At 46.3% G+C, this 26,676-nt stretch overlaps 1 protein-coding gene across 3 annotated transcripts in view; it reads left to right on the forward strand.

The window, feature by feature from the left end:
- The first annotated feature begins 204 nt into the window (after nt 1-204).
- The window catches only part of PI4KB (phosphatidylinositol 4-kinase beta), a 59,015-nt gene continuing 32,543 nt past the window's right edge, over nt 205-26,676 (forward strand). The window contains exons 1-3 of one of the 3 annotated variants that reach the window (XM_084613981.1): nt 205-358; nt 3,773-3,895; nt 14,520-15,489. In XM_084613981.1, coding sequence (XP_084470107.1) covers nt 14,548-15,489 — 942 coding nt within the window. In that variant the 5' untranslated portion in view covers nt 205-358; nt 3,773-3,895; nt 14,520-14,547. The remainder of the gene's footprint in view (nt 359-3,772; nt 3,896-14,519; nt 15,490-26,676) is intronic. The other 2 variants (XM_084613983.1, XM_084613982.1) reach the window with 2 other exon arrangements.

Genomic DNA, 26,676 nt, shown 5'->3' on the forward strand with positions numbered 1-26,676 from the left:
AGCTGCAGCCTGCCCGAGCCATGGACTCGCCTGGGCCCCTTTCTGATCAGGCAATGAAGTAGCCACCCCTGCAGAGCGCATAGGTTTCTATAGGTGTCCGGGGTCCTTGCGTCCTAGCACTCCCCCCCGCGAGGAGGAGGGTAGGGCCCCCCCCCCGTGAGCGCGCGGCAAGGGGACTCTGGGGCTTGGGGGCGCGGTAATTTTTGGGGCGCCTTTCCCCGTCCCTGTGGTGGGGGTGAAGGCCCCTCAGGCGGCGCGGCGGGCAGCCCCGGAGCTGGGGCCTGCTGCTGTGCGGAGGCTGCGGCGGCTGCTGCCGGCGGGTCCCGGCTGGGGAGGGAGCCGCGTCCCCCGCCGGCAGGTGAGCGACAGGGCGGGCTCCGCGGCGGGGGGGGAGGGGAGTTCCTCCCGCAGGGCTCCCCCCACCCCCACCCCCACCGGGGACCCCTCGCGCCCCCCCACTTCCCCCCCCGCTGTGTCCCCGGCCCCCCTCAGTCATTCCTCTGCCCCCCCCGGGCCCCCCGCCCCGCACTTCCCCCACCACGAGCCCCCTCCTCACAGTAACCCCCCCCGCTGGGTCCCCGGCCCCCCACTTCCTCCCCTCGGGCCCCCTCCTCACACTAACCCCCCCCGCTGGGTCCCCGGCCCCCCACTTCCTCCCCTCGGGCCCCCTCCTCACAGCATTCCCCACCCCGCTGGGTCCCCGGCCCCCCACTTCCTCCTCTCGGGCCCCCTCCTCACACTAACCCCCCCCCGCTGGGTCCCCGGCCCCCCACTTCCTCCCCTCGGGCCCCCTCCTCACAGCATTCCCCACCCCGCTGGGTCCCCGGCCCCCCGCTTCCTCCCCTCGGGCCCCCTCCTCACAGCATTCCCCCCCCCGCTGGGTCCCCGGCCCCCCGCTTCCTCCCCTCGGGCCCCCTCCTCACAGTAACCCCCCCCGCTGGGTCCCCGGCCCCCCACTTCCTCCCCTCGTGCCCCCTCCTCACAGTAACCCCCCCCGCTGGGTCCCCGGCCCCCCACTTCCTCCCCTCGGGCCCCCTCCTCACAGCATTCCCCACCCCGCTGGGTCCCCGGCCCCCCGCTTCCTCCCCTCGGGCCCCCTCCTCACAGTAACCCCCCCCGCTGGGTCCCCGGCCCCCCACTTCCTCCCCTCGGGCCCCCTCCTCACAGTAACCCCCCCCGCTGGGTCCCCGGCCCCCCACTTCCTCCCCTCGGGCCCCCTCCTCACAGTAACCCCCCCCCCGCTGGGTCTCCGGCCCCCCACTTCCTCCCCTCGGGCCCCCTCCTCACAGCATTCCCCCCCGCTGGGTCCCCGGCCCCCCACTTCCTCCCCTCGGGCCCCCTCCTCACAGCATTCCCCCCCCGCTGGGTCCCCGGCCCCCCACTTCCTCCCCTCGGGCCCCCTCCTCACAGTAACCCCCCCCGCTGGGTCCCCGGCCCCCCACTTCCTCCCCTCGGGCCCCCTCCTCACAGCATTCCCCACCCCGCTGGGTCCCCGGCCCCCCACTTCCTCCCCTCGGGCCCCCTCCTCACAGTAACCCCCCCCGCTGGGTCCCCGGCCCCCCACTTCCTCCCCTCGGGCCCCCTCCTCACAGTAACCCCCCCCGCTGGGTCCCCGGCCCCCCACTTCCTCCCCTCGGGCCCCCTCCTCACAGTAACCCCCCCCCGCTGGGTCCCCGGCCCCCCACTTCCTCCCCTCGGGCCCCCTCCTCACAGCATTCCCCCCCGCTGGGTCCCCGGCCCCCCACTTCCTCCCCTCGGGCCCCCTCCTCACAGCATTCCCCCCCGCTGGGTCCCCGGCCCCCCACTTCCTCCCCTCGGGCCCCCTCCTCACAGTAACCCCCCCCGCTGGGTCCCCGGCCCCCCACTTCCTCCCCTCGGGCCCCCTCCTCACAGCATTCCCCACCCCGCTGGGTCCCCGGCCCCCCGCTCGGTCTCCGCATGGACCCCCTCCTCACAGTAACCCCCCCCCGCTGGGTCCCCGGCCCCCCACTTCCTCCCCTCGGGCCCCCTCCTCACAGTATTCCCCCCCCGCTGGGTCCCTTGCCCCCCTCTTTCCCCCCAACCCCCTGCTGGATCCCTGGCCCCCCACTTTACCTTCACCCCCCAGTTGGGTCCCTGGCTCCCCGCTTCCCCCAACCCCCTCCCTGGGTCCCCTGCCACCCTCAGCACATCCTGAGGGCCCCCCGGGCTCCCCACTCCTCACAGCATTCCCCTCCCCCCGCTGGATCCCCTGCCCCCCCACTTTCCCCACCTCCCTCTCTGGGTCCCCTCCCCCTTCTCCCTCCAGTTCCCCCTTATCTCCTTTTTAAATTCTTCTCGCCTCCCCCTGTCCTCACCCGCCAGGGTCCCCCTTCATTCCCCAGCTTCTCCTCACCTCCTCCAGCCTGCTCACTCCCCTCACTCGGTGTCCCCTTCCCCCACTCTGTCCCCCCTCCAGTTCACCCTACAGCCCCCTCTTCAGCCTTCCCCACAACCATCCCCCTCCATCCCCCTTAGAGCCCCTCATCATCCCCTGATTTCCTCTTTTTGAGTCCCCCTTATAGGTCCTCCATCTTCCCCCTGCCCAGTGGGACCCATTCCATTGGGGTCACTAAAACGTCCTCCTTCTCCTCTCCCCCACCTCCCCCATGTCTGTGTCTTCCTGTGGACCCCTCATGCGACCTTCACTCCAAGGTTGCTGCCACTCTTGAAATCTCTGTGCTGCCCCACCTCCAGCTGTCCCCCTCCCCAACTAGGACATCCTGAAGCCTTTCCCCCAGGTTGCTCCTAAGAGAGCCCCCCTGCCTCCTCCTCCCATAGTGAAATCTCTCCTATTCTCCCCATTGCAGGGGCTGCCATCCAGGCCCCTCATGCTTAGCTGTCCCTTGTTGGGATTTTCTCATAACTAACCCCTCCTGTCCCCCCCACCCCATTTACTCCCCTTCCTGGGGTATTCTCCAGTTCCTGCACTGTCTCCTGTGGAGTTATAGTTTCCTCCCTCTATCTAGGCAGCCTCTCTGGGATTCTTCTTCCAGTGATTGAATTTCTCTGCCCTTGTGTAACCACCTCCGTTTTCCAGGGATTTTATCCTTCTCTTTTCTGGGGTGGTCCCCACTTCATGTGGTTACCCCCCTTCTTCCCACTCAGTGAACGGGCTTGTAATTCCTTATGGTGGCATAGCTGGTGCTAAGTCTTTTCTGTCTCTCCCCCAGTAAATGCCACTAACAGTAACAGCCCAGGGCAAAAAGAAATTCCCCAAAGCTGGGACTGGAGACAGGAATTGTTCTGGTGTCTTTTTAATTTCCTTCCAGTTGCTGGGATGGAGAGGCAGTGGTGATTCTTGTGTTGGCATTTCTAGCTATTGCTTTGAATAAATTCTGCCCCCTCGCCCCCAGACCTATGAACTCCAGAAGAGTTTGTTCTCTGTGATGTGGTTAGCCCTGTCTTTTTCTGATGTGATTTGTAACCAGTCTCTTACTGCAGCAGCCAAATTTCACCTTCTTTTGAAAAAGAGAAAACTTAAAGGGTTGGATGGAGCCTTAATTGTCTTGTAAAGCTGGGGAGGAGGGATTCTGCCCTGGGTGTACTGGGGGATGGACAAAGCTGGTTTTCCAGGGTCCATGGTTTCAACTGGGTTGCAGACTTACACGTGTTTGGTATTTATTATTCAAACAGCTATGGATTGTTGTTGAATGCAGCCAAGCAGCAACCAGGGCTTGTTTGGTCTATTTCAGTTACAAGGGAATCTTTTTATGCCTGAGTAGCATCGTTTTTTCTCCCCTCCTTCAAACAGCTGATTAGAATCATCTCTGGGAATCCACTTGAGTCCGCATTGTCAAAGATGAATAGCTCGATCATATTGGTGTGCATGCATTCAAGGAGGGAGAAGCTGCTGTGTTGGATACGATTGCACCAGGTATGCAACAGACTGATGGATTGTCGTTTCGTAATTCGTTATCCCCAAGCAATCAGACCTTCTGTTTTAAATGCTTCATAATCTCTGAGAAATATATAGTGAGTGAGTGTGTGTGTGTGTGTGTGTGTGAGAGAGAGAGAGAGAGAGAGAAACAGATGGTGGTGCTGGTGAAAGATGCTGGATTGATTTGGTGCCCAGAGACCAAAGTCCTGTGAATATCCCTTTAACAGGTACAGAATGGACAGTGGCAATACAAGCATCTCCTATGCTTTGCTTTAATCCTGATCTCAACATTAACCATTATAATGACTTGTCAGTCCTGACAGGCCTGTATTCTTGTCAGTCATTGACTGATCTGCTGCAAATCCTTGTAGTGCTGCATTTTCTGATATGATAATAGATTTTTAGGAACTGGACTCAGACCTCTCCCCCCCCCCCCGCCCCAGCTCATTCTGTCGGCCCTCAGGTAACATCTTTCAGTTGTTAATGACCAGGGCTGAATCTGAACAGCTTAGATGTGGAGGGTTTTGTAGTCCATAACCAATCCATTGAGCCATCTTGTCCTTCCTGTGCTTTGTAAAAATGCCTGAAAGAACTACTTAAGGATTTTAAAAATTATTTGATATGCTAGGCAAGTGGCCTTCCCAGAGGCAGTTTTTATTAACATTAGATTTTCATGGTAGACAGTATATCAGCAGCACTGATATCACCTGATTACCTCTGTTCATTCCCTCTGGGGCACCTGACATTGGTCACTGTCAGAAGACTGGATACTGGGTTAGATGGACCTTTGGTCTGACCCAGTATGGCTGTTCTTATGTTCTTCTGACCTGTTCCTGCAGAAGATGCTCCAAGTTGATAGTTCTGTAGGCGTTACAATCAAATGGTCAATATGTATTGCCCTGTCCATTCATTCACCTTCTGGTATCTAGACACAGGTAATACTTTGCACTCTCATGGCAGCTTCGGTCTGAGGACCTCAAAGCATTCTACACATGGTAAAACTTGAGGAACAGCTGTGTGAAATAATTTGCCCAAAGTCACAGAGCAAGTCAATTGCAGAACTGGGAACGGGACCAGGGGATCCTTACTCCCAGCCCCTTCTCAGGTCATTCTGCTCTCTTGTCTTAATGGTTTTGTTAATGTTTAGGAAAGCTGAGAGATTTCACCTACTCTGGCTTTATGAGCTGGGCAATGTGCTATATTTATATTGCCCTCTGTGCTAACTGTGGTCCACATCTAGTAATGATAATTGAAGTCCGTGGTTCACGTGGGTGCAGGGGATCTGCCTGTGTGGATCCAGCTGCAGGGTCAGGGCCTAAGACTGCAGCTTCCACTTGGTGGAAATAGAAAACTCCAGTAATAAGACTGACTTCTCTTCTGGAAATCCGAATGTGACTTTAGTAGAAACTCCAGTCTTGTGGTCCTTAGATTGCTGCTAAATTTAGGTCTCCATGTTTGGAACAACTAAAGATGAGCCATTCCTGTCAGAGGCATTATAACAGTCAGAGCAGGGGACTGGGAGTTTGATCCACTGGGTTCTCTTCCCAGCTCTTGGACTAACTCTGTGCAAGTCACTTCACCTCTTAATTCAAATATTGATAACTCAGGATATTCTTGTTAAAATAATAAATATATATATACACGCAAGAGCTTTGGAAGGGTTATAAACTTCAAGCTTCAGGGCATAAACAATCTTCTAACTATTGGGGGGCTAAGAGGAAACTCCCTTGGGGCAGGCTGAATGTGCAGAATGAATTTTGTTATGTGCACCAATATGGAAGTGATGTGTGACACATCACCTTCATATTGGTGCACATAGCAAAATTCATGTGGTGGGGGTGGGGCTGAGGGGTTTGGAGTGTGGGAGGGGGCTCAGGGCTGGGGCAGAGGGTTGGAGTGCAGAGGTGTGAGGGCTCTGGCTGGGGGTGCGGGCTCGGGTGGGGCCGGGGATGAAGGGGTTGGGGTGCAGGAGGGTGCTCGGAGCTATGGTGGGGAGAGAGGACTCCCCGCAGCAGCACCTGGGCTAGGGGGGAGAGATGCCTCTCCCCACCGCAGCAGCTCCGGGGCTGGGGTCACAGGATAGGTGCCCCTCCCCTGGCAGATCTGGGCTGTGTCTATGTTTGGGCCAGGGGAGGGGCGTGGTGGCAGGGCTGGGTCAGGGCGCCCCAGTTGTGGCTGAGTTGGGGCCGGGCGCACTCCGGCCATGGCAAGTCCCTGGGCGGGTTCCCTGAGCGCCTGTGTGGTGCTAAGAAGGATGCCATGCAGCTGCACAGCTTACAGGAAACTTAGCCCATAACTACCTGCTGCAGGGTTTCTACCTCTGAAACGCTTGGTACTGATCATTGTTGGAGACAGGCTGCTGCTCTAGATAGGAATTGCCAGACCAGATTACACCACTGTACCATAGGGCTTGTCTACACTTGAAAAGCTACAGCAGCACAGCTGCAGCGTAGACACTATCTATGCTGACAGGAAGGGTTCTCCCGTCAGCGTAGGTAATCCACCTCCTCGAGAGGTGGTATTCTTCCATTGACGTAGCACAGTGTACCCTAGAGTTATTAGTGACGGTTGCTGAGGGCTGTGGATTTTTCATACCCCATAGCAGCATAGCTGGGTCAGCCTAACTTTGTGTAGACCAGGCTTTGATTTATCTCTGTTAAAAAGAGGTTGGTGATTAATGTTTGCAAAGTACTTGGAGATGAAGGAGCTAGAGAAGAGCAAATTATTGTTGAAGTGTTTTTGAGAGTAGCAAGTTGATAGAATTGCTGCTGCAGTTAAATATGTTTATGGTGGGTCTCAAACTCTGCCTTGTGAGATGATCTGACTTGTTCATAATTTTGCTTAGTCTGGACATTAAGGTCCCATTTCCAAAGGAGTTTGAGCCCTTGCAGCTCTCGTTGAGCACTGAGAGAGCTGGGGTAGTGCAGTACCTCTGAAAATCAGACCACAACATTTTTTTATTATGGAAAAATTAATTTTAAAAATAAGTCACTGGATTTAATTATTTTTCATCACAAGTTATAACTCGTGGAGAGGGAATGAAGGAAGTATGGTTTTATGGTACAGATCTGCAAGTCACGAGATGTGGCTTCCTTTGTGATCTTGGTCAGGTTGCCTTCGTTTCTCCACTCCAGCATGGGATCTTTTCTTCAGAGTGGGGTAGGGAAGCTAAATGAATAAAGGGCCTCAGTCCTCTGAAAAGTGCTACAGAAGGACAAAGTATTAGTAGTTTGCTATTAACAGAGATTTTGGGTGCAGAGGTCTTTGTGCAAGGAGTTTACTGCTAGCCTGTATCCCTCATGTGACTGTGGAGCAGCAATTTCTTAGTCATTTCTATAATGTCTTTGAGATCATTTGTCATTATTCCTTGTGGCATACCCTGCAGAGTAGATCCGTTTTAATCCAAATTTAGGAGTAATGCCTCGTCCTGGTCACATGAGCCCCAGACTTGTTACTATTTAAGTAATGCAGAGTTGGCTGAATCAAATCCAGCATAAAATGAAACCTTGCAGAACCGTGACGAGATGTCAAATGCTTCTAACCCGAGCATTTTTATGAGGTCAGACTGTAGCAGAAACTTCAGCCCACTTGTCAAACTATTTGGAGCTCTGTCCTGATTTGTGGTCCACGTAGTGCATTATTAGTGCCGACTTGCAAAACCAGCCACTGTGCTTGTGCTGAAATGAGGTACTTGGTGCTGAGTAGCTAAGTGGGATCAAGCCATTGGTGAGCAGTCTCTTTAGCTGATACTCTTTCTGGCTCCTACAATAGAGCATAAAACCCCCGCGCAATTATTGATTGAGAAAAGCAGCTACTGGGCAGGTGCATTAGAGTTTTGGTGTACTGCTTTGATGCATGTATGTGGTGACCCTATTGATTCAGTGGGAAAATAGCTGGATTAATTTTACATGGTGTCCACAGATCTATCAACTACAGGTTTCCTTTGACCTTGCTGTGGCACACCACAAAGGCTCAGAAGGACACATCGACTACGATTCCTATATTAAGGCGTCCCTGAGTACTCATTGACAGTCCATCCTTTACTGTTCCTGTCCTATGTTTTTACATCGTACTTCCTGGAGTGCAGGCTAGTAGTTAGAGCAGGAGACTGGGACGGAGGACTCCTGGGTGCCATTACTGGCTCTACCTCTCTCTCGTGGGCACATCCCGTGGTTCTTAGCACCACAGCAAACTGTGCTGCATTGGGTATTGTGGGAGAGTCTGTCCTTCTTTTCTGCGGATTTATAGAGGTAAGGAATAAACTTGGGAATTCACACAATGCAGCCAGTTCCAGGTAGCCATGGTCCTAATTTCAGCATCTAGCCTGGACCTTATAGGTGTCATAACATGGGTCACACTCTGGGTAGGACCCCATATTGTAACACCAGTTGGGATGTAGGTCAGATACAGAAACGAGGAGGTGGCTGCCTGGAACCTAGTGGCCAAAGAGTTTGATAAATTAAGCCTGTACTTAAGTGCTTTGCTGGATCAGGGCCAGAGGCAGGATCAAGACTCTTAATACTAGCCTCCTCTGCCCATTCACACTACCACCGTTGGTGTGCAAAGTCTTTCCTCTGTGTGTCTCCTGGCCCCCAGAATAGCCTCTCTTCATCTCTCCGCCTCACTGACTTCCCATCTTGCACAAAATCTCAACTGAAAAACATCTCCTCTCCTCCTTGTGCCTCTTAATCTTGCTCTCCCTCTGCTATTTATTATTTAAATTTATTCTTAGGCTTGGAAGGGTTAGATTTTTATTGGAACATGTTGATTTAATCGTACGCACCAAAACTGATGGAAAAAATATTTCCATCGATGATGATAGAGATTGACAGCTAGACAGAGTAGGTAAAATGCTGCTTGAGAGCTTTGAGAGTTTGATTTAAGGCTCTTTACTTTGTATTATTTGATGTGTGATGTCATTTTGTGTTTTAACAATTATAAAGCTGTGACTTTTTGAATCTCAGCATCTACTGTTGTTAAGTAATTGTCTGACCACCCATAATTTCCCACAAATTGTGAACATTTAAATAAATGAAAATTGGGGAAAAAAATGTTTAAAACTCAGTTTTGTGAAAATTTTAAATTGATAAAAGTAAGAAAAAAAAATGCTTAAAAGTAAAGATCAGTGTTACCCTTTGAAATTATGAAAGGATAAAAATCAAATTCTGCCAAGCTACATTTTTTGTGAGTACAGTTTGTGGGGGAAAAAAAAAAAGCACAGAAAATGTTTTGTTGTAGAATAGGGTGCAGCCTTCAGGGCACAATTTGTCCCTTGAGCATGTCTGGCTTTTGAATGGATGAGATATGTATGTCGTGTTCAGGTTTAATCCAGTTCAGCCAGGTGTGAAAATGGCTGGCAATCCATCTGTGCTGATGCCGAGAGAAGAATTTTTCTCCTACTAAAGGAATTTCATACTAGGCGGAGGAAGATACATTCTCCGATAAGAAGAATTTATCATGGTCTTTGTTTAAATGCTGCTTATAGCATTCTGTTACAGCCTCCCTATGTGATCTTGGTCTAGTCACTTTCCTTCTGTGCCTCGGTTTCCCACTTTTAAAAGTAAGAATAGCCTCTTCAGGGGGAAAGTTGCAAGGGTTAATATTTGTAAAGCACTTTGTGATCCACTGAAAAGTGCAGTGGCAATGCAGAGAGTCTATATAGTGGAGGCAGAGTTGAAAATGAAGTCTTGATTCAGTGCATATTGAAATTGCTTTATTCCCCCCCTCCCCAGCCTGATTAGTGTGTTCTGAAAAATATCTGGAGCTGGAATGAGATGCAGTAAATCATGAATGCTGAGGAAAACGAAAAGCAACATAGTATAATAGAGACCAGATGTCTTATTGACTCTCCATCCAGTATTCCTGTTTGCTTGCCAGTCCTAATGCTACAGTGCTAACAGTCTTTATTCAAGGCAGGCAGGACTGGGACATTTTTTAAAATGCAATCACTCTGTTCCATTAGGTCTCCCTAAGCGCTTACAAGGAGTCACAAAAAACAATGCACTTCAAGAGCTTTAACTCTTCACAGCTTCATGTATGAAATTCTATATTCATTGGGCACTTTCCTTTCTTTTGTGTTAAATCGCTGACATCTGTGGAGTTCCACCAGGTCGAAATTGTGGGTGAAGTAGGAACCACAAGAATTCAGCTCTGGCTGCTTTCTAGATTATATTGCTTCTTTGTGTATAGCTGGTGGGCTTGTTATCCTAATGAGCACAGTGATTTAGAATGGAGGAGCTAAACTGAGGTCTGAAAGCTGCAAACAGAAGTAAATAGCACATTGTAATATGTTTAACCAACTGTTGAGATCCACAGAAAAATATAGAGGAGGATGAAGGCAGAGAATGCATTCCCTGATTGGGATGTTATGGAGCTTTTAGAGAGGGAGATGTTTCTTTGGCTTTCTCCAAACTGACCCAGACAAATCACTGAATAAACCAGGTGTGGGGACCTAGTGTGTGATCTAGATTGTGTCAGGGAGATACAGAAAGAGGTTAGACAATCCTGGCTTTAAACCATAGTTCTAAGAACTAAAGAAATGCCCTGCACTGGTTCCAGTGCTAGAACTGCCATGGGGAGCGGACCCAGTAGGCCTGTGTGTTGCATTTGGTTCTGATGACTCTCTAATCCCAGCTGAACCCACTGAGCGGTTGCAAGTCTCTCGCCATCTTTCTCCTTTTGTTGCTGATTTAGCACCACTTATAAGCAGCACCTCTTGTTGCGTTGTTCCTGAGCAAGCATTGCTTCCCAAAGGGAAGGCTTTTGGGGTGTGTGGGGGTGATAAAGGATTTGGGGAATTCTTCTGGGCTTTGCAGCTGCTGCATTTTGAGATTTACACAGTGGTGGAAGCCCCCATGTGCCTTGATGGGAATCTAGACTGCATGTATAAAGCTGTTCTAGATGACACTGGGGGTGCAGTAGCCCAAGTCATGGAAGCTTTAAGGGGGTTTTATAGCTTAGCATTTCAGTGTGATTGTTTTATTGTCTCTAATGATTCTGGAACATGACACAGGTGTTCTGGGCAGTTTGAATAAATTGAAGAGAAAATCTTAAACATTTCTATTTCTAATAGGGTCCACTGAGCATGCACACCTCCCACTTTTATGACCCTTTAACCAGGGACTATCTTATGGTTTGGGGAAGGAGGCGCTGCTGAAAGGGTGTAGAAATCAGACCATGGAGTTGCTTCCTTATCTGAACCTGTTGCTAGATGGTGTATTTTACTCTAATAGACAAGATAGCTTTTTGGGCATTAGGGGGAGGGAGATGGAGGGGGACTGAAACACAGGGAGATGAAGTGATTTGCTCAGGGTCACACACAGCTGGGAACTAAACTCAGATCTTCAGTCTCCATCCATAGACTTAACCCCATGGCCATGCTTCCTTCTTAGCATTCGTATACTTAAGTTTAAAATAAGCGAGTGGGAAAACAGTAGTTTAATTGGATCACTATAATATTTTCCATCTGCAACCTAACAAGAAACTTGTCAAAAGCATTTTTCTGCATCAAACCCCCCCTCCCCCCGCTCCCTCGAGAGTCTGGGACTATAAAAGCCCTCTGTGATTGTATGTTAGATTGTTATATTAGTCAGGGATGACTGGTTAGCATGGTATAAAAGGTACTTTTGCGCTTGGCGTGTGACTGATGATCTAGGGTTGGGCTTTAACAAATGCCACAGTTGATTTTTTTTATTAGTTGGTGTTTGTCATTCCAGTTGGCTTGATGTTAACATTTTAAGGATTCCAGCTTGTAGAGATCCCATGGAATGGCTTCCCCCAGTTGTAGGCAAACTGCAATATCCTGTACCTGCTTTTGTACTACAGTCATAGACCTTTGTTGAAATATAGAGGAAGAACTCACATGGACAAGGGAATTGGTAGTGTTGAGTTTTTATGGGGCAAAGCAGAGCTAATTAAGGAGGGATAATAACTTTCTTGTGTTTTCCGGGTGGTTAGGATCTAATTACCACAAATGTTCAAAGCATGTGGGGTAGGCACCAAAGGAAATGGGACACACAAAGGAAAAGTAACTTACAAATGCTGTGTATGTTATTTCTGTGCAGAAGGGTGAAAGCTGTAGTTACATCGCTTCAAATGCCTAGAAAGATTGATAGGACCTTGCTGAGATTTGGTCAGACTTCATTTACCCAGAAGTTAGAACTAAAGCAGTTCTTCTAGTTAGAACTAAAGCAGGTTAGAAGAGAAAATCTTCATTTTACAGAAATAGAGAAGTTAATGGCTAAGCATTGCTATATTACTCGTATTCAATTCCAGTATTTGAAAAGAAACTCTTGGATATTTTTGCTGATTAATTCATTCCTCCTCTCTCATCATGGCAAGCTGAGGACAACAAGATAGGAATGTAAATGAGAAGAGGATGGTCCAGTTGTTAGGGTACCAGCCTAGGACTTGAAGACCTGCATTCAAGTCCCTGCTCTGCCCCAGACTGTGACTTTAAGTGTCTCTTAGCTTCTCTGTACCTCAGTTCCCTGTCTGTAAAATGAGGAGACAAGTTCTTCTCTACCTTGCGGGTGTTGAGGATAAATGCAGACTGTGAGACTGAACTCAGATACAAGGGGACCTAATAAGTACCTTAGATAGAAAATCTTCCCAATAGCCATGGGATGTGAGTAGATATTCCCATTACACAGATGGGGAAATGGAGGTACAGAAAGTTCCCCCGATGCTAATGGCGCAGCACAGGATCTCTCTTTCATCCCTTAGACTTGGGAAAATCCAGACTGCTATATCCTTTTGAACAGATCCCCAAAATCTTTTTATTTACGTACTATTATCATTATAGTTTTTTTTATTATTATTTTCTCTGGAGTCTGGACCTTGACTATATCTTGACCAAGAAATTTGGGCCTTGACAAAAAATAGACTACCTCTGCCTTAGATGTTGAGCTTTGGTTGGACAGTTACAGTAAAGAATCTGCCTTATGAAAATTAACTTAAGGCGCTCTCATTAATTTGTTTCAGGATTATTTTCTGACTCTACAAATAGCAATGGCTTTTTTCTTAAATGTGGGTGGGGAAGAAGAATAGATCTTCTGGCAGCATGTGGAAGTAACCATGTGATTGGTTGCCCGCACTGGTTTATGTCATGGATTAGCAGATAAACGTGGTATTCACTCTTAGAAATAAATACATAAACCAAGTAATTAAATTAGCAGGGAAGTCTCTTGTCCTAGGCCATGTGCCATGCCAGTAAGGATTTTGTAGGCTGTAAATATGGAGTTGGGGTCAGATTGGAAATGGATAGGCTGAAAACTGTTCAGTGATCTCTTTCCACAGCAAATAATTCTACTGGGTTTGGAAGTGACTGGGAGAGAGCGGGAAATAGGAATCCTACTGAAATACTTATGCATTTGAAAAAGGTGGTGGTGTTGTATGGTGATTGTGAGCTATCTTCCTGTACAGAAAAGCAAGGAAAGAAAAGTGGTCAGAACTGCAATAACAAACTTTTATTGAGAGGAATGTCAGTTTAAAAAAAGGTTTCAGAGTAACAGCCGTGTTAGTCTGTATTCGCAAAAAGAAAAGGAGTACTTGTGGCACCTTAGAGACTAACCAATTTATTGGAGCATGAGCTTTCGTGAGCTACAGCTCACTTCATCGGATGCATGCCGTGGAAACTGCAGCAGACTTTAGTTTCCACGGTATGCATCCGATGAAGTGAGCTGTAGCTCACGAAAGCTCATGCTCCAATAAATTGGTTAGTCTCTAAGGTGCCACAAGTCCTCCTTTTCAGTTTAAAAAAAGATATTTCCACGTGGCACTGGGTTTCCTTATTTCTGGCTGACCATAGTAGGATATGTTGTTGCAGTTATGATTGAGATGACAAAAGTAGGAAGTGTTTCCAGCTTTAGTTTTAGCTTTATTTAAAAAAAAAAAAAAAAGTAATATTAAAAATGAGTGTGAATTGTAGGGGGCGGGGCATAGCCCAGATATCTGAGTATGAGGCTTGGAGCAGGAATTCTTGTTCTAACTAGTTCTGGCACGTCGCGTAGTCTCCCTTTCTCAATGTAATAAAGGGATAACACTTGCCTACCTCCCAGGAGTGTCAGGCGACTTAACTTTCAAAGTGCTAGGTAAGCGCTACATAGTAATCTGTCACAAGGGGAAATTAAAATGATAAAAGCGGAGCCGGGAGGGATTTATTACATTCTAGTTATGAACAAAGCGCATTGGATACACCCAGCTTGGCGTATAAAGCCATAATCCCATTAATGGCTACATAACCTTGCAAAATTCCTTGAGTGTGAGGTATAAAGAGTTTCCTGGTTATTTTCTTTTGCTTTTTGCAAATCAAGGCTGGGTAGAAAGGGCCTTGAGAAGGAGTCTAAAGGCCAAATGTGATCTATTTCAAGATAAGCCTCATTGCTGTAAATTGTGCATATACTGGAGGTTTTCCCTATCGTTGTTGCACCAATGTGCATGCCATTCCTATGCAGACAAGACCCTAGTCAAAAAATGTTCACACCAGATTGTCTCAACTTCAAATATCTTCTGAGGCACATCCCAAAAAGAGTGCACCTAGTAGGCTCTGCAGCAGGTTAATAGGCAGATGATCTCTCTCCCCTTCCCAAAATGACTACCTTTCACATTGCTTTCCTTTCAGCTTTGAAGCGTGAAGACCTGCCACTGCTATGGGTGACGCTATTGTAGATGCAGCCCCTGGGACAGCGTTGGATCAGTCATCCGGCCCAGTGCTGCAGGGAAATGGAGGGACTCCTCTCAGCGTCATCAGAGAAGGCGTTGGGGAGTTGGCGGTTATCGACCCTGAGGTGGCGAAGAAAGCCTGTGAAGAGGTCCTGGAGAAGGTCAAGCTGATGCATGGGGTCTCCTCAGACAGCGTGGCTAAATCGGATGACTGCAACGAAATGGAGAGTGCTCCACGGACCAACCTGGAACTAGCCAATGGAGACGTCGGAGATGGCTGTGAAATCAAATGCTTGGACGACCCAGCTGGCGCGCCTTCCAGGATCCAGGAGGAGGACGAGACCATGGCCAACACAGTGAAAAGCGCCCGGAGGCGGCAAAAGAACAACTCAGCTAAGCAGTCCTGGCTGCTCCGGCTCTTTGAATCCAAACTCTTTGATATCTCCATGGCCATTTCATACTTGTACAATTCAAAGGAGCCAGGGGTACAAGCTTATATTGGAAATAGGTTGTTTTGCTTTAGGAACGAGGATGTGGACTTCTACCTGCCACAGCTTCTAAACATGTACATCCATATGGATGAAGATGTTGGCGATGCTATCAAACCCTACATTGTGCACCGCTGTCGGCAAAGCATCAACTTTTCCCTCCAGTGTGCTCTGCTGCTGGGCGCCTACTCCTCGGACATGCACATCTCAACTCAGCGACACTCCCGTGGGACCAAGCTGCGGAAGCTCATCCTCTCTGATGAGTTGAAGCCAGCTCACAAAAAGAGGGAGCTGCCGTCTCTGAGCCCGGCGCCCGACATGGGGTTGTCACCTTCCAAAAGGACTCACCAGCGGTCCAAGTCGGACGCCACAGCTAGCATCAGCCTGAGCAGCAATCTGAAACGGACCGCCAGCAATCCCAAAGTCGAGAGCGAGGATGAGGTAATGTTGGAGTCTCTTTTGTCTGTGAAGCGTGTGTCCACAACAGGATATGTGCCTTTGGGCCTCATCTCATAACTGTTTCTCTGCTAGAGATTTTTATGTTAACCAGTGCAAATGATGTAAATTTCATTTATTTTTTTCCCCCAAGAAAAGTGGCATTATGTGCTGTAGCCATGGCTGGAAAACGTAGAGCCCATTCGTGCAGGAACTCTCTATTGTAATAAAAAAAAAATACTTTGCACTTCTTCTCTAATGCCTTTTCTCTAAGGGTCCTACAGGTGCCTTTACAAAGATAGGTGAGTATTTTTCCCCCACTTTACTGATGGGGAAGCTAGGAAAGGAAGGATGACCTTATGGTTATGGTAGTGGACTGGGATTCAGGAGCTCTGGGTTCAGTTTCTAAGCCACAGATTTCCTGTATCACAATTTAATCTTCATTGCCATTTTGCTGTCTGTACAAAGGGAGACAACTGTTTCCTACCTTAAAAGATTCTGGGAAAGATAAACTCCTTATTGTTTGAAATGTTCCAATTCAACAAGAATGGGCACATCTAAGTAGGTAGCTAAGTTACATGGTGATTTAGTGCTAGAGTTAAGAATAGAACCCAGGCTCCTATTTCCCAGCTCTGAGCCTGAGCTAGGCTTGCTCCTGTAAAGGAAGGAAGTGCCCTGTACATTTAGCAGATATATACAGAAATGCTTTGCACCCATTAGTTATAGCTACTGTAGGTGGTCTCATGACCATTGTTCATAGGAATGAGTCTCTCAATGATCAGTCTTTTCGCTAATAAATTGGTTAATAAATATGATCAGCACATCTGTAAAATACAGCTGGAGTTTTTGTTTTGAATTGGTGCATTAGGGCTTGCTATTGGTTACCCTGGGAGCTCATCCTGGGAGGGACATTGGTGTGAAATTGCAGCCTTGATGCAAAGCACAGAATGAATATTTCAAGCCTCTGCTGAACTTTCATTCCCCGTCTCTGTCATTTGCATCAAGGAAGGAGTTGCAGAGAGATTCAGAACAGAGGGTTGTTAATATCCAAGATTGGTGGGAATTCACCTGTAGCTGAATGCATCAGGCAGGGGAAGGGAAGGCCCCCGATTTCAGCACACAGTGGCTGCCCCTCATAGTCACCTCTGAGGAGGATTCCATCGAGGTATTAAAAAATAATCCTGTGCAAAACAAAACAGCCTCTGTGCAGATAAGCCCAGACAACTCCACCAGGTCTAGTCCCCATTCACTGTCCAAAATGAATGTCTGATGCAAATGCCCTTGCTTTTGAGTAGAGAGCCAGGGCATTTTTATATTGGCTGACTTTCTTGTTCCACAAATTGCCTGTTGTAATGAGACCTCCTTTTAATCGGTCCTCCTTTTCCTCCCAGCCATAAAGCAGAGGGAACCCAAACTGTGTTATGCTGGAAGGGTTGGGCTGTGTGTGAGGCAATGTCAATTTGCAGTGTCTAGTGTTAATGCAGTTTAATGCTAAGCAGCGTTAAATAAGGACTAAATCAAACTTGCATGCACATGTACATTTTCCCATGTCATACTTCTTCCAGACCTGAATGGCGCTCTCAGGCCTTGTGACTAGCTGGATGACACTGGTTATTTTTAAGTGTAGAAAAGTTATGCATTTAGACATGGATTTTGTATAGCCTTTGCAATCATATTGTTGCCTCTACAGAGTGCTTTATCTGTTTGCCAGATACTGTGTTTATTTCTGATGCTTGAGCTGCATTTCTTACAAAAGGAATCTAGACTCCCCTACATCCATTTCACAGGTCTGGCAGATAGTCTTTCAGAACAAAAGGATAAAGCTGTACCCTTGGTTTTTGAGGGAGGGAAGGGAAAGGAAAGGAAAAATCTGGTAATCTGAGCTTTATTACATTGCTTTCAAATGACCTTGATGTTTTCTCCACATGTTCTTTTGGAAACCAAGGTAATGAGTAGTGCAGGTCTTATTTCCAGTACTACAGTGTTAGAGGGTGAGAGGACAGGGAATTGAGGTGTTAAGAGTGCAGATCTGTGAGCTGTGCTCAACAAATTGGAGAGAAGCAATGCATCACTTCCTCTGTCTTAACTCAAGCAGTTGAAATACTCTCTTGGGGTAGCGAATCATCTAACCAAAAGGGATGGTTTAGCTGGCAGAGAATTAGGCTTGTTACACCTATACATTACTCCACAGATTCAAATCACTTCAGGGCTGACTCAGCCCTTGGTCTTTCCAAGACAGATAAATTTAATTCTGTGCAACTTTCTCTGGGTGTATGCCTGTTTTTCAAGGTCTCCTCTGAATAATAGACAACCAAGTTGTTCTCTGCTCTGTCTAGACACTAAAGATCTTGTGGTTGTTTCTGTAACAGCAGGGAGTTTCGCTGACATCCTTTGCTAATGATCCCCATCCCCTCTGTTGTGCAGTGCCAGAGGGGGCTGTGTAATTCTTGTATGTATAGAACTTGAGAAAGAGGCTCTACAGAAACATGAAGTATTAATTATGTCAGCTGAACACAGCCTGGCCGATTAGTAGTTAAAAATGTCCTGTTTTCCCAACCCTGCGAATTCGCATGTCATGAGCCAAGGGGAAGGCACCATGTGGGTAGGGTAAGTGAATGTTTCATGTCCCTGACAGTTCAATGTTTGGTAGAAAACAGCTGGCTGACAGAAAGCAGGACACGTGGAGGTCTCCTTAGCTCATACTGGCTGCAGCTGCTCATATAATGGAAACTGAAGCTTTCATCTATAATTTATGTAAAGCTGCCCTGAGAAGAGTTTCTCTTGGCAATGTTTAAAACATATTTCGGTCCAGAGGCCACGCAAGCCTTTTGAATGGTGTATGGCAGTGGAGGAGGCCTCAGCTATCCAGGCTCTTTAAAAACTTTCCCAGCTTCAGAGCGTTCAAGAAGCTGGTTAAGATCATCCGTTTGCTGTTTAAATTCCTAGAAACATTGTCTTATGTTAAAACAGCTAAACTCCTGTGAAAACACACTCTTCTGCAGACTGTCAGATAGTCTTAAGAGGCAGCTATTTAATGCTAAGTAATTCTCAGTCACTCCACCTTTGTACTAGGAACAGTGTCTGCGTGTGGGGGCTAAGGTGTCTCTAAACCTTTTTTAACACCCCCCCCCCCCATATTCTGGGGCCATGCAGAGCCCTGCCCTGTGGGTGCAAATATGCTCTAACTTAATGCTGTGCTTTCCATGGCTCCTGGGAAGCTGAGAATAGCCGTAGTGCAGTGCACTCCAACTAGATTCTCAACGTACGCTAGGTGCAGGGTCCCTTTAGAGCCCTGTGCAGAGGGATCTCGGGGTTGTTTCCAGCCTCTTTGTGCCACTAGAACAGCATAGGGCATTAGCATCAATGAGTATTGGGCCCAGAGGCTCTAACTGCCCCAGTGAATTGCTGCTATTCTTAAGGTTCGATTAGGATAATTTGATCAGTACTAAGTGCCTCCAGGCACTGGACCAGGTGGATGAGCAGCAGAGGCAGCAAAGTCTCCACCAATAACGTGTCAGTCTCCACTTCAGCCCTTGCTGGCCTCATTTAACTTGGTTATGAACCATAAGTAATATACTTTAATCATGCCCCAGGAGAAAGTTTGTCTACCTTTTTCTGACTCCTCAAAATTCTTTCTTTTTAGAGATTGCGGAATTTGATTATAAATTGAAAACTTGTTTTGGGATTAAGATTAAGTAAGTGGGTTACTGGCAAGAATCATGACTAAGCTTTCCTTCAACTCTGATTTTATTGACGATGCCCTCATCCATACATCTGGTCTTACACTGGCATCATCCTGCCAGGGACATTCATTAAATATTCAGATTTGTCTCGTTTTTAAACCTGTAAAAACCTCAGATGTGACCAGGCCAGGGATAAAGTATTGAACTTTCACCAGTTGGCCTATACTATTATCAGAACACTTCTGTAGCGCTATAAACTTACACTTGGCTTTGCAAGCATGTCAGATATATTTGTATTTAAGTAAGACAAATTCAGGATCGCAGTTCAGGAGAGGCTGGGTATGGGGGATGGAGTGGAGCGCCAGATTTTTGAGAAAAGTAAATCATTCCGTTAGCTCTAATCTGTTCTAGGAGAATATTTAAACTAAAAACAATGGGAATTGACTAACTTCAGCACTAGCAAAAAGCCTGTCGGAATCAGGAAGAACTGAAACACTGGGCTAATTAATGTTATCTTGTGGTTTGAATAAGGATGAATCTATAATTTTAAGATTATTATTGCCCCGCCATCCTTGTTTATGGACCCTTAAATGAGACATACGTTCATACTGCTTCTGGTTCACTCAAGCCTTTGTCAGTACCTTCAGTTCCGGATGAAGCTAGTCTGGTTTAAAGCGGGCATTAATACTTTTTTATTTTAAATGCATTCCTTTTAGAACATAATCGGGAGGGATGTTAGTACAATCCGATCAGTTGCCAAGCAATCTGGTGCCAGCATGCATCTGGTCTGGCTAGTGCGGGTTGAATGAGAGATTGGGGTAGAGAGCACTTCTGGAGCTCAGAGACATGGTGCTACAACCCAATTGGTAAACAAGGATGTAGGAGTTAGCACAGTAACACTAGAGATAAGGGTTACCTGGATTTTTATGGTGAGACAATTGGGTTTCTTTACAGCGCTGTAATAAATCACCATTTCTGTCTGTCTTGGGGTACTAAAGCACTTCCTGTTTCTCATCTTAAGTGCAAGTCTCTGCCCCCTAATGTTCCGAATAGATGAATGCCATGGTATCTTGTGAGCATGTCAGATAGGGCTAGGGGGCCATGATGGAAAGCAGATGGGTCCTTTTGCTCCCTGGAATATAAACCACATACCCTGTTAATCAAGTGTCATAGTATCAAGAAATCCTGTAACTAGATCTTTGTTCCCTCTGTCTTCCCCTGCACTCCATCCACCCAAAAAAGATTTTAGGAGGTTTGGTTCTTTAAAATATTTGATTTTATTAAAATGTTCTTTCCACTGAAGTTGAACAGTCATGCAAATGGTTTTGAGGTGCCTTCTAAACTAGAAGGTTGGGAATTTTCCAGCACTGTGACTTCCTCGTGCCTCTTTGCTGTTTAACCAGAACTGTCTCTTCCTTGTGGGAAAGACGTGCTTTCAAGTGTTCATTTATAGATACATGATTGTTTCACTTTGGGCCAGTTTGAGCTTTGGTGTAGTACGTACAGCTCCTGTTGAAGGCAGTGGAATTACACCAGGGATGAATTTGGCCTTTCATGTGCTGCTATCTGAGACTGTAGCATTTTATTACCGCATACAACTCTTTCAGTTAAGATCTTCTTGTTCCAGTTGTCACGTCATGCTGCATAACCTCAGTAATAACCATACATGAGGTGCATTATTTCAAGTGCTCTTGCTTGTGTTTCTTTTTAATTCTTGCCAGGGTGTGCGGTCGAAACTGAACCTCATGAAAAGTTTTAACGGTATATGTTTTATCCTGTATTAGTTTCCCTTCAACGAGTGCATGGGCTTTTGTAGCAAAAAGCTGCAAGGGTGAAATGGATAGCATTGCACTTTGAATCCTTCTGACTCAGGGAACAGACTGAGTTGCTGTCATCTTCTCCATTACTGGAATCTTTTCCTCAGCTTTCCCTATCAAGGTATTTCTGATGCTTTCACCACCACGGGGACTCTAGGTTTGCCTGCTCACCAGCTCCAATACTGTCTGTATGAGGACACTGGTTACAGTTACTTAGCGACCTTAATTTTCCACCTGAAGAACTTGAGACCTGGACACACGATAACTTGCTGTAACTTGATTCAGAAGCAGAAACAGAAGACAGTGGAATACTGTCCAGTGCTCCATTCATAGAAAATAGTCTGAAATGCCATTGCTGGGCACATGCAACCTACGAGATGTCTGAGAACATCCTGTAACATGAAGGATTCCTACAATCTTCCCAGCGAAGAAGCCATACGATACAGATGCCCTACAATTTCAGAGGTGTTGCTGTTATCTATCTCTTCACAATGTATGTCTCTGTTGGAGTTTTCCATTGGGTACTGGCTACAAAAATTCTCTCAAACATCGTTCCATGCACCAGAGATGGATTCTCTGCTCCTTTTGCTTGAGGGGATTCTTCTTTCCCCACTCCTTTCCTTTGTCATGGTCATCACCGTCCTTCCTGTCACTTGAGTTTGCAGCTGTGATGTCTCTCTTTCTTCCTTTACGTCATGTCCAGAATTCCTCCCTTCCCCTTTATCCCTGCTGGAAATGGAGGTGCCAAGGCGGGGCCAAGAAGCAATGTGATGCACCCTCTACAAACTCTGAATTTACTAACCAGTTCTCGGTGCCAAATGATGATTTACTGATGGGCAAATTGTCCAGGGTCTACAGCACCTATAAATCAGCCTTGTATAATTCTACTTGCTGAGGATGAGTAACTGTCTTTGACAGAAAAATTATATATTGTCATAAAGAGTTGGCAAGTAAATTTTGTGCCTGGGCTGGAAAATGATCCTGGCAGTTTTGTTAGCACCAGAGTGCATTGTTGATAGTGGAAAGAAATCTGTTTCTTTTGCATCACCCTATTTGCTGACAAGATCATTTCAGTCTATATTGAACACCATTTGGAAACCATGCTTGCTTATTCAGCCATGGCAATGGTTCTTGGAAACTCCAAGTCACAATTTAGGTCTAATTTTTTTTAAGGACCCCCCTCTTTTTCTCAGTTGAAACTTAAGGGATAAGTGTCTTGCAGTCTTTTCTGGCTCTGCAACCTATGTACAGGGAGATCTGCTTGCGCCATATCTGGGAGAAGAGTTGTTGTGGTGACAACTATTGGAATGATGTCACCATTCTGGGGCAGGGTAAAGAGAGGCTGTTGCTTGCTGACTCAGTGAATGTGTCAAGTTAACTGGGGGAGTAAGATCATGTTACCAAACAGTTTCCCCTGAATAGCAACAAGGTGGACTTGGGCAATTCTGTTGGTAAAACTGGTCTGCACAAAAGGTTCTGGACAGAGCTGACTGGAGTGAAGGTTATGACTCTGTTTCTTAGGAATTTGTAGCCTTTTGTACAAGGGTTTAGTGTTGTGTTGCAGACAGCAATTACTGTTTGCAAGTGGAATCCAGCACGTCTCATGTCAGTTGATTAAATTTCAATAAGAGACAAGCCCCCAATGAGCCACAAGACAGGCAGCTAACCTGTCTTATGGCTCATTCAGGGCTTGTCTCTTATTGACCCCAGTTAAGGCTTTATATTTTTTTGGGAGGTGGGAAGTTTAAATTTAAAGTGAAGGAAGTCGTCTCATCTGCTGATAGGTTTCAGAGTAACAGCCGTGTTAGTCTGTGTTCGCAAAAAGAAAAGGAGTGCTTGTGGCACCTTAGAGACTAACCAATTTATTTGAGCATGAGCTTTAAGCTCATGCTCAAATAAATTGGTTAGTCTCTAAGGTGCCACAAGCACTCCTTTTCATCTGCTGATGAGTTTCATTTCTTGGCTTTGTTTAAACAAAGAAAACAAGTTTTGTTTTCTCAAATCCCCACCATAAGTCTAATAGGATTTACTGTAAGGATGCAGAACATTCTCTTGAGTGCCCTTAGAATGGGGTTTGTTGCAAAGTAAAAAATGCTTCCCTGACAGTATGTGAACATATCTGCATCAGTTTCCTCGTGAACTTCCGTGTCGCTAGAGCTGGCGAATACTTTGTGAATAGTATCAATGGTAGTGCTACATTAACCAGTTCCATAGCTGATGTCCTGCAGGTCCATCCTGCTACTCTACAATATTTTGGTATAGGAGGCAATGGTAGGGCTCAACTTTTGGTGATCTGCACACTGTGCTCGAAGAGAGGGGGCTGACAATGCTGTGCAGACAGTCCTCATTTTCAGCACCTCCTGATATTTCTGCTTATTTATATATCATCTTTGTACTTCGAAAACACTGTACATACATTAATCCATACAGCTCCCCTCTGAATAGGTAAGTAAATGGACTCCATCTCTCAACAACTGTGCCAGTTCTCTTGATTTTGCCAGTCCAGGCTCCCAACACAGCTCAGCCAATGCTCTGCTGTTTTGAGTTTGCAGCATCCACTGGGATCAAAGTTCTGATCTTCCACATTAGCTCTTCTGGTGTCCCACAATCGTGACCCTCTGCAACCCTCTTCCATTCCAGTCTGCTCTCTAAACTCCCAGCCCTTCCAGTGCACCTCACTCCTGATTTCCGCTAAGCTCTTTGAGAGAAGGACATTCTTTTTGTTCTGAGTTTGTACAGTGGCTAGTACGATGGGATCCTATGAATCCTGGGCCCCATTGTAATACAAGTAATAAATAATCCGTCTATATCGCACCACTGAATTGTGAAACTTCAAACTGAGCAGTGATTTTTTTTTTTTTTTTTTTTTGAGGGGAGAGATGTGGACATAAATCACTAAGAACATAGCTACTTCTTTCAGAGATGAGTTCATACAGGGTCTTTTTTTGGAACGACAGTATGTTTTAATAAAATAACTTGGGCCTTGTCTAAAGTTACTAAGCAGTATTTTGTCTACAGTATCATGTGACATAATGAGAGAGCTCTTGTGATGAAGGACAGTGCTGCACTTTGTTAGGCTGTGCAAAAAAGAGATCCAACTGAAATTCCTCCTAGAATCTTTGTCATGGAGAATAGCAGCAAAGTAATCTTTTTGTATGGCTCATTCACTCTGTCGCGCCTGTCCCCCCTCCTCCTCCTGCCACCCCCAAGATTTTAAAAACCAGAGAGCAAAAGGATTCTGATTTTTCATTCTAATTCAGTAAATTAAAACCATCTAATCTAAATGGAAATTTTTTTGTTAACTACAGACCTGCCCAAGCTCTTATTATGAACTGGGAGTTGATGGTTCTTGGGTCCTCACAGACTCTGCTCCTAATTTAGTTTGCTGCACATAAACAGAATGATTATGCTGGTTCAACTAGTAAGGTAAACATTTTAAGTAGAAGACTGCTAATTGAATAATAGTTAAGAATCTAGGCTGGCTGCCAAGACTAAGTATTGAAAACTAGAGCTTTTAAATGCCCGTTTCTCTGCAACTGGTTAGAAACATTTCACCTTGGTATGGCAAAGTAGCTCAGAGCTTTGGAGTAATACAAGTTTGAAACTAAATATGTAGGCATTTATATCGGTATCTTAAGCAGCATTAGCAATATTTTAAGAAGTGGTGCTAGAGGGTTGTGTAAAATACAAATCTCTCTGCACTTTGTATAAAAACTGATCCTCTGTAACAGTGGTTCTTAACCTTTACTTCAGCCTGCATCCCTTTGGTTCTCAAAATATGTTCTCGCACCCCTTATCAAAAATCATTGAAGTAGGTCAGTTCTTTAAACCTAGATATATTTTTTTGTTTGTATATTACAGTAATCGTTAAATTTATAATGTTAATAAATACATAGGTTTGATGAAACAAAGTAGTTGTACTTACATGCCTGTGCTTAATTTGTGTTCGATGATTTGCCTTCTAAAAAAATCTGGCATGTCTCGTACTCCCAGAAAGGACATCTCGCACCCCTGGGGGGTGCATACACCCCAGGTTAAGAACTACTGCTCTAGAAGTATTCTGAATCTAAAACCTGCTTTTTATCCGTTGTAAACAGTCTCTCCCTTTTCCCCCACCTTGCTGTCCTAGCATCCAGGATCTGGTTCCCCGTCCCCTTTAAAAACAAAAGTATATTCGTTTTGCAATGCACCATAAACGTAACATGGACCTAATACAACAATAAAGGTTATGTGAACAGGAAGGAAAGGGAGGAAGTGTGCCTTGGTGTTATGGTCCAGGAGACCGGCATGGGCAGGAGAACTCTGTTCTGTTCTGCTAGTGTCCATGTGACCCTGGGCAGGTCATTCAGCTGCTCTGTGCCTCAGTTCCCCATCTGTAAATTGGGGGATGCACTTGGGGCCATGCCATGCACTTGGCTGGAGCGTCTAGGCCACTACTATACTACAAATAATAATGGTCATATGGCCACTTCCCTGAAGAGAAGAGTCTAATTGGGAAGAAGGTGTTAGAAGTACCTCTAGGGGTATCAAGTAAGATGACTTGGATACCTCGATTAGGTAGTGCACAGTTATAAATGTTGAGAGAGCCTTGCAGGAAGGATTCCTGAGAAGTGAAAGTGTCTTTTAAATGAAACCAGGCATGTCTAGCTTTGTATGTTTTACAAAGGTCACTTAAATTGTTTTTCACGATCATGATGAGCTGTGTTCATTGGGTAGAAAACTTGTGCTGAGCATTATTCTTAAATTTTGTAAAGCTCTCCCAAGTGTGAGCCTGATGCTATAAAACCATAAGAAGTTCATTAAAAATAAACCTAGAATTTGATTTTGAGTCTCTCCTTGGTGCAGAGAGAAATATGTGGTGAAAATAAACAGGCAAAAGGCACTTTTAATGAATGGTCAAAGGCTGCAAGTGTCCATGAATGTGCTATGAACTTCAGATTTTTATGAGACAGTCTAGAGAATTTAAGGTTCATGGCTTCTTGTTGCCCTGGTGACAAATGTGGACATTTACTAATGGTTCACATGTGTCAAATCTATATCTCTGGGTTGCTAGGGCGAGGAGTTGGCTTTTGGCCTGCTTTGAACACATTCATTTTCCCACTGTTTTGTTTTCTAAAATAATTTCCTGGCAGGCTCCCTGAAGGTAGGCTGGCAGCACATTAGCACAAACAAAGTGAAACTGTCCGATATCCAACTGAAGCACCGAGTAATAACTCTTTCACTGGTGGCTGAGCTGGCAATTTGTGAAGGGCAGAGAATTTCCCCTGCCTTTCTAAAAACGAGGAGTCCTTGTGGCACCTTAGAGACTAACAAATTTATTTGGGCATAAGCTTTCATGGGCTGTAACGCACTTCATCAGATGCATGGAGTGGAAAATACAGTAGGCAGGTATAAATACACAGCACATGAAAAGATGGAGTTGCCTTACTGAGTGGGGGATCAGTGCTAATGAGGCCAATTCAATTAGGGTGGATGTGGCTCATTTCCAACAGTTGACAAGAAGGGGTAAATATCAACAGAGGGAAGATTACTTTTTGTAGTGCTAATGAGGCCAATTCAGCCATGGTGGATGTGGCCCTGCCTTTCTCTGATGCCCCAAATGTGCCTGCCCTGCTAGAACCCACCATTGAGGAATGAACACACAGCTGGGATGTCAGATACAACTGTCAGTTCTGGTTTGCAAAAAGAAAAGG

Source organism: Lepidochelys olivacea, assembly GCF_965140295.1.
Source record: "Lepidochelys olivacea isolate rLepOli2 genome assembly, chromosome: 24".
NCBI classification, from domain to species: domain Eukaryota; kingdom Metazoa; phylum Chordata; order Testudines; family Cheloniidae; genus Lepidochelys; species Lepidochelys olivacea.